The 7,727-nt window shown below is 44.6% G+C and overlaps 1 protein-coding gene across 1 annotated transcript; it reads right to left on the bottom strand.

Moving 5' to 3' along the window:
• Positions 1–4,253: 4,253 nt before the first annotated feature.
• LOC147632358 (uncharacterized) lies at positions 4,254–6,819 on the bottom strand. The gene is made up of 2 exons (XM_086807178.1): positions 4,734–6,819; positions 4,254–4,616 (listed from the first exon to the last, which is right to left on the bottom strand). Exons 1-2 carry the CDS (start codon positions 6,495–6,497, stop codon positions 4,515–4,517), a joined length of 1,866 nt encoding a protein of 621 aa, XP_086663304.1. The 5' UTR covers positions 6,498–6,819; the 3' UTR covers positions 4,254–4,514.
• Between the last annotated feature and the right edge of the window lie 908 nt (positions 6,820–7,727).

The raw sequence follows: 7,727 nt of genomic DNA, 5'->3' as shown, positions 1-7,727 counted from the left end.
AGATGAGTTGGGGGCATGTTCACGAGAGATGTTTGGCATCAAAAGGACTAAAGCAAACGGCAAAATCATCTAGATAGAAAAACCAATAAATAGACTCCCACCCTATGGAATCCCAAGTGTGCATGTCATCAGCATACATGTCATGTCCATGAGGGATTCCACTTTCGGAGTGGTTGCATCAAAACTCTCACCTCTAGTTGGGGCAAGGACAAAACCATTATGAGCACTTGCACAATGTGTTGGGTCAATTGTTTTGATTGTCCAAACATGAAGTTGGGCTTCTGGGCTTCTTGCAGTGTAGATGGGATAAGCATGGATGAATAAAGGAAAGGGAATTGGGAAACTTGTCATGCATGATTATCTAGTTTATGGTCATTGTCCCCATGGATGTGGAGGATCCTTGTGGGTATGGTCAAACGCTCAATGACATATATTCAGGTTCAAATGCTTGATGACATATATTCCGTCTCAAATGGTGGATATGCATGGGCTAGATTTTATACTTGATGTGCGAGTTTGTCTCTGAGTCCAACACAATGGGGCTGGTTGTGGCAAGATTGTTGTTGCATGAAGTGGAAGTTTATGGTCGGCAAGTTTATTAGAGAGGTAACTTCAGGCTCGATGATGATGATTAATACCAAGGTGATTTTAGATATAGCTTCTAGTAGAACTTGGGGAAGAATTTTGTATCCATGGTGGAACCGGTGAAGGGAACCCACTACGTGGTAAGTTACACGGGCGCACTGCAGAGGTTGCAGGATCGTAGAGATGGGGGCGGTATGGATAAAGACATGCATGTCAGAGCTTGAGATGATGTGGAGGGTATCTGAAGATGTCGGTTGTCAGGTGATTGTGGTTGGCTAGTAGAGGGTATGGAGTACTTCCTTGGCTTGCATATCAGATGCCATGAAGCTTTGTGCAAGGCATGCATGGTTATTGGTGGCTACTCTGTTGGTTTTAGTAGAGGGGCTGACCATACAAAATTTTCAAAGGTGAGTATGTGTACCTTCATAGCAAGCATGCTAGGATGATCCAATTCAACTACTACTGTTGTTGCTGTCAATGCTCCTCCTTGTATGCTCCAGTGTACCCCTAAGTACAAATGTCTTCCAATTAGCCTCATCAAACCAGTTCATGCAACCCCTCCTTTTGCCTTCTTCTGAACTACCAGATCCCTTGGGTTAAAACCTTGACATCCATAGTGTGTGTGAGTGGTGCATTGCATCCCCCCAAATGGGGCTTCCGAAAATTAAAAAAAATAGAGCACGAACCTCTTCAAATGGATTTCAAACATGTGTTTTGACGTGTATTCAATGATAGCAGTACTATTTACTTGCAACAGAGAGCACCACGCTTTACGATGTTCCAACCATCGAATTGATTGAGCTTATGCTAGATGCAAATGTATGCATCTCTAGCCAAATAGGACGGTCATGGGACTATCCTTGCCCACCCTTCTTGCCATGTGTTTGATAGTTGTCAAAAAGTGTGGCCATATGTCTACTTTTTAAATCTTACTAGTTGGGACCCACTAGTGATGTAGTAGTTTGTCCCCCTTGTACACTCCTTCCACGTGGTAAAATGAGATGGCCATAGAGAGTGCCACATGGGTGAATGTTGTGGCAAGGGCAAGAATAGTGAATAATAGTGTAGAGATTAAGGACGGTCATGTGTCCATCCTAGTTTTGACCCTTATTTATCTTTTAGGACAGTTGAAAGGGTGGACCATGTAATTTTACCCTTTCGTATGTGCCATTTCGACCCTATTTTGTTTTTTTAGTGTGATCACTCAAAAAGGTTATATATACTTGACAAATCATATATACATCGGGCCAGCGAGTTATTGTTATTGTCTAGCATCATAGCATCCCCATAGTGTAACCCAATTGATTAAAAGGCTGAAGTCCCAAGTGTGACATCACAAGTTCAATTCTTGTTGGGTGCAACATAGAACATGTTGAATCACATGCTCAAAAATCTCATTACGACCATAGCTATCCTATAGCATGTAATTGAGGGTTCAAAGTTCAAACTAAGAGTGTAAAGCAAGGAATTCCTTTATGAGAAGCATAAAGGAACAATAATTGCAACCCTTCTTGTAAGAAAATACCCTCGTTAGTGCCACCACTAAGATTACTTGTACAACGAACCTTTCACAACCATCCACATAAAATGACTTTAGCTTAATATAATATCAAATTAACACACATAACATAGGAAAATTCGAACAACTACATGTTGATAGACCAGATCTAGACACACTTGCAATAAGTAATGCTAATAACTTATAAAAATTACCATTATTGACATGGTCACTCAAAAGTTTATACACTACTTGACAAAACATTTATGCATTATGCCAACAATGCAAGTTATTGTGATCCTTCATTGTCTAATACCATAACCTCTCCCACTAGTGTAGAATAGTTGAGCAAACTTCTCCCTTTGCAAAAATGTCGAGCAATACATAATGTATATGCCAAAGCAGCATGGATGAATTGATGGTTTGAAGCTATGCGCATCGCATACGCGATGTACGCTGGGGTACCCAGGTGCGCCTTTATGTAGAAAGATATCCAATCCCTAGTGTTCATAACTTCATCTTCCTCAGATTTCCAAAAAACTTAGGGGCCAGAGGTAGCCACCATAACCAAGGCTGTACAAGGAGCAAAACCATTCAAATGTAGCAAGGGTCATTGTATCATCGTTATCAACAAAGCAGAAGAAAAGAGAGCAGCTAGTCGGGGAGATGCAATACATACATTCAGTCTAAGCAGCATAGTTAAGATGTAGGTAAGTTTGCTTTCGTGTCTTCATTTTACATTATTCGCATCAGCAGAAACACAGATTTCAATTCACCTTCTTTGGAACTCTCTTATTTTTTCTATGCTACTAGCCATGTGGGATCCTGCTTGCATTACTATATGGGCGATACCATGGGCCAAAAATCAATCTTTACCTTGCTTGCAACAAACTCAATGATGCAGAAAGAACAGATGGCACACCACCAACAAAACAGGAGACCCGACACATCAACCTACAGACATATCACAGTACAGTTCTCAGTGCAGAGTTTCTCATTGCAAGATTCCTAAAGAGGTCTCACCAACATTTGACCACAAGGATGCATGACATACTAGGAGCCTAGCTTGGTTGGATTGGGAGAGCAACGTGGAGTCTTCCAGGGTTGGGGTTGTACATTGTAATTGGACAGACCGTATCCCGATAATGTGGCTTCAAAGGAGCATGTGGGAGAGCATTTTCTTGTGTCCTTGGTGGAACAGTACCATCACCAAAATTCTTTAGGTTGACCATCCTTCTGAGCCCAACAAGAGTTTTATTGATAATGGGGATAACATGATCTCGCACCATACTACTTCAAAGACTAAATGATCATGGAGGCTTCCAACATCTTGTGGCATGTGCCTCCCTTTTGGGGAGAGGAGACCTTTGTGTTTCTAACTTTTAGGCTCATAACAGATGACAACGTGGGAGATATTCTTTTTCCACAACATGGAGGTACTGATTTTAGTCCTTGTAGATGAAGGAAATGACAGTGCTTGGCTTCTCTACCACATTTGCTTCTTCCTGTGTGAACAGGAAAGGACAGGCTGGCACTGATGATGAGGCCAGGCTAGGTTTTTTTATAGTGGGATTTTCCTCATACCCGGCTGGTCCTTCCCCTACCTCTTTACAGAGCACACCATGCGACTGCAGCCGGCCCGATTCAAACCCATGATTTAAAACCCAGCAACTATTGGGACCCCAAAGCAGAAACCAACTGGGCTACACCTGAGGCCAGGGCAGGCTATTAAGGACATGGCAGTGCTTGGCTTCTCCACCACACTTGCTCCTTCCTTTCTGAACGGGCCAGCACTAGACTATTTAGTTATTAATGACGAAGTCATGGTGAAGTGACCTTGGGATTAAGAATGTGCTTTTGTTCAAGTGAATGGATCGCATGAACAGATAGGCCCCGTGTTGGTCAAGCCTCACACTCAGGGGGTACTGCAACGGTGAGCTAGACAGCTCTTAAAAGTGTGATTTTCTACTGACACTTGTTATAATTGAAAGATCAATTTCAAATACTCGGTGGTTCTGAAAACCCAGACTGGATTAGGATTAGGTACTTTGTCTTCATGGCTTCTTCTACAGCTGCAACAATTGTGTGGTTGCCAAAACTGTTCCAACAGCTTTAAAAGTGTAGCTTGGCCTTTTCAATAAGATGGCTATCAATGTAGTTTCAAACACGAGAGGCAACAAATGCTACGTCTTGAATAGATGATCTTTCATCTGAAAACGAAATACAAATTTGTGTTTTTGATCATACTAAAATTTGTGTACCTGGCAAAAGACAAGAGATTTGCTCACTATCCTATGGTTCTCTTTAATCACTGCAATATACATATGGGACATGCAGAGAACATAAAAAAGGGAAATCTGGTACATCTCAGTTCAAGAACCATGATTATATTGTCAATCCTCCAACTGATCCTTGGAAAGAGGGAACTCGATCATTCCAAGGTGTGGTACTGCAATTGAGTATGGTTAAGAAACTTTGAATGGCTTGCCCTTCTCAGAAGAAGTGCACGCTTGATTGCTCTGTAGGTTGATACCTGCAGCATAAAAAGCAAAACATACTAAGGTTCAGCATCATCCCTATTGTCAAAGATTTACCATCATGAACTTCAACAGAATATGTATGAGGGCGATAAAAAATTGTAGATTCTTACAATCACTCCAGAGCCTCTCCTCCGCAACTTGAGAAAGACCCTAGTGCTTCCAACACCCCTGTGTTTTCTGTGCTTGCCTGGTTTGGAAGATTGATGCACAGTGGAAGGAAAAGGGGACAGCTGAGCAGAAATACATTGAATTTCCCTCTCAGGGGGGGCGGCCTTTGCATGAGCAATATGTCTATATTCATCTGCATGTATACCACGAACCACTCCATTTGCAGTCTGGTGTCCCTCGACATCTTCCAACAAATAAGAGCTGCTCTCACTGCTCACCTTGCCATGCCTTCGAAAGCGGTTAAAATATGCACCATTTGCCGACAGACTTCTGCTATGCCCTCTCCCTTTGCGAAAAAAATTCGCCAAATAGCTGAAACCACGGATATGTTTTGAGCGATCATCATTAAGAGGACCCAAGTCTCTGTACGGTGGTGTCAAAGGGATAATAGGGGCAATATACAGAGGGGGAAGCTCATAACGGACATTTAAGCTTGCTTCACACGAGCTGAGCGCATCCTCTGAGATTGTAGCAATGCTGGGAGAACGGTCAGGTGAGGCAGAATTTGAGGAGCTGACAGTGGTGGACGAAGACGTACTTTCCCCGCTAGTCTGGCCTCCTGCAGATTTGGGATTGTCAGAGCTTTGACTAGCCTCCAGGCATGCCTCAACGACCTGAGAGGGGCATCGATGATGGCCTGAGAACAGGTTGTGCAAGGCGTGCCAGGAATGCGTGTTTTTCCGGTGACGACCATGGCGAGAGTTGCTTCTGTCAGATGGAGATGTGTTTCTTCCGCAGGGATGCAGCGATGATTCGGTGAAGTTTGCTGTAGAAGCTACCGGTGCTGCTGCTGCTGATGAAGGTGCACGGAGAAGGCGAGGGGGGAGAGGCAAAGAGGGGGAAGGAGAAGGGAGCTCTCGGGGCTTAGGCTTGCCCGGGACATCCTCCCAGAGGAAAGGGATGGCAATAGGCGTTGTGACGGGAGTAATGGGCGGTGTGAGCTCCCATGGCATCACCTGCAGCAAAAACTTGGCGGCAGGGGAGCCTTTCAGATCGATCCTGGCCTCCCCCTGCGTGAACTCGCTCAAGGTCCTGCTCAGAATCCGCTCGAAATGCTTCTTTCTCAGCGTCTCCGCCTTCTCCTCCAAGCCGGGACGTGGCAGCTCCAGCGCTGGCAACTGTGTCTTTGCCCTAACCCTAGCAACAGAAATTTCCCCTCCTCGGTGGCCGCCCTCTGCTGCATCAGAAACTACCATTTCAAGGCCGCTCAACTGCTCGCTGAGTGCCATCTCGTCCATCGATACAGCCTTCTTTCTCGCTCTCGGTGACGGAGAAACGGCATTCCGCTTCAGCAGCTGATGCTCTGCCGAGACGTTCTCCGCCTCCACCACTGCTTTGCTCTTCAGAATCGGGAAAGTTATGTCGCCGGGATACAGATCTGCCACGGGACTCAGAATCGAGCGGGTTTGGAAGGAAAATTCGTCGCGCCCGGGAGAGGTCAAGTCTGCCGGGAGGGCGAGAGCGTGGTCGGAAGTTGCAGGCTGATTTTCAGCGGCGTCCAAGCCGAAGCTGCCGTCGACGGAGAAAAGCTGAAGCTTGGAGAGATCAAGCTTGGCAAGATCAGCGCTGGAGAGGAGGATGGAGACGATGCCCCCGGAGTCATGGCCAGGGGCAGCAGCGACGGCCGACCTCAGGCTTTCGCTGATAATGAGGGGCAAGCGGAGGAAGGGAAGAGCCTCGGCGGAGTTGGGAGCTAGGACAGCCATAGCTTGATGTTATACGAAGCTTGTGGTCATGGCAGTTGCGGCAAACATCATCTGCGGCCAGGTAATGCAGGGAACTGCCACTTAAATTCAGTGGTTGGTAGAGGAAAAGGAGGGCTGGAGAAATCGTCGGCGCGCGGGCAGGAAAGAGGAGGTTGCGGGTTCACTGTCAAGAAGCTCCCATGGAAGGGCTCCATCAGATTCAGAGTGCAAAACCCTAATTGCGTGCGTCGATCGATCGATCGATCTGCCGGGCTACGACGACGATGACGATCAGCGATCTGCCGTCCGGCACTTTAGTGTCGCATTTTATTGTTTGTTGTCCTGACGACATAATATACAATAATCATATGTGCTCGACAAAAACCTTTTTCAAAAATAAGGGGATTTCCGAAAATTGACCTTTTTTTACCAATAATATTTATTTATATTAACTGTTCAAAAGACTCATACAACCAAAACCAGAATACCACTGACTACTCTTTTTCCACCTGGTTCATCTTTGTATAAAAACTCCCCATCTTTCCTCAAAAAACCAGCTAAAAATTTATCATGGCCTTATATGTAAGGGTTGAACTTCACTAACTCCTAAGTTAAATTACACTCAAAAACAAGTAGATTTAGGATAAAAAAGAAGGCCATGATAAATTTTAAGCCGATTTTTTCAAAATTTGACCGGTACAATTACATGTAGATACTGTTTTTGTCGAGCACCAACGGGGTCACTCTTTCAAAATGACAGGAGTAGCAGAAGTAGTGCCTGTTCTTCCACATTTTACCTTATTTTATAGCCAAAATACCCAAAAATGTGCATTCATGCCCATCAAAGAGAAACCTTTCTCGTAAGCCCTTATTAAGAAACATATTTGACCTTGAGACTTGAGTGAGTGTATGCATTTGAGTACATAAACATCTCTCTTCGAAGGAGTTCAGACTCCCTCTCATTCTAATTAGGTACGCTTCCCACATCCACATATTCTTAGATGCTTGCCATACTTACAACGTAAACGTAGTCCTGACTCCCTCTCATTCTAATTACGTATGCTTCCCACATCCAAGTTTAATCTACATTCACGCGCATATTGTTAGATGCTTGCCATGCTTACAACGCAAACGTAGTCCCGACTCCCTCTCATTCTAATTAGGTACGCTTCCCACATCCAAGTTTGATCTACATTCACACGCATATTCTTAGATGCTTGCCATACTTACAACCCAAACGTAGTCCCCATT

Source organism: Cibotium barometz, chromosome 13 (assembly GCF_041138505.1).
Source record: "Cibotium barometz isolate CiBa-2024 chromosome 13, ASM4113850v1, whole genome shotgun sequence".
Taxonomy (NCBI): domain Eukaryota; kingdom Viridiplantae; phylum Streptophyta; class Polypodiopsida; order Cyatheales; family Cibotiaceae; genus Cibotium; species Cibotium barometz.
The sequence above is the reverse complement of the archived record's forward strand: the minus strand, read 5'-3'. Positions and strand labels throughout refer to the sequence as shown.

Bases quoted from the DNA above. Each gene is read 5' to 3' on its own strand.
- LOC147632358 (XM_086807178.1), bottom strand. From the start codon at position 6,497: ATGGCTGTCCTAGCTCCCAACTCCGCCGAGGCTCTTCCCTTCCTCCGC. The intron at 4,617-4,733 runs GTAAGAATCTAC...TTTATGCTGCAG, and splicing joins GGAGAGGCTCTGGAGTGATT to GTATCAACCTACAGAGCAAT.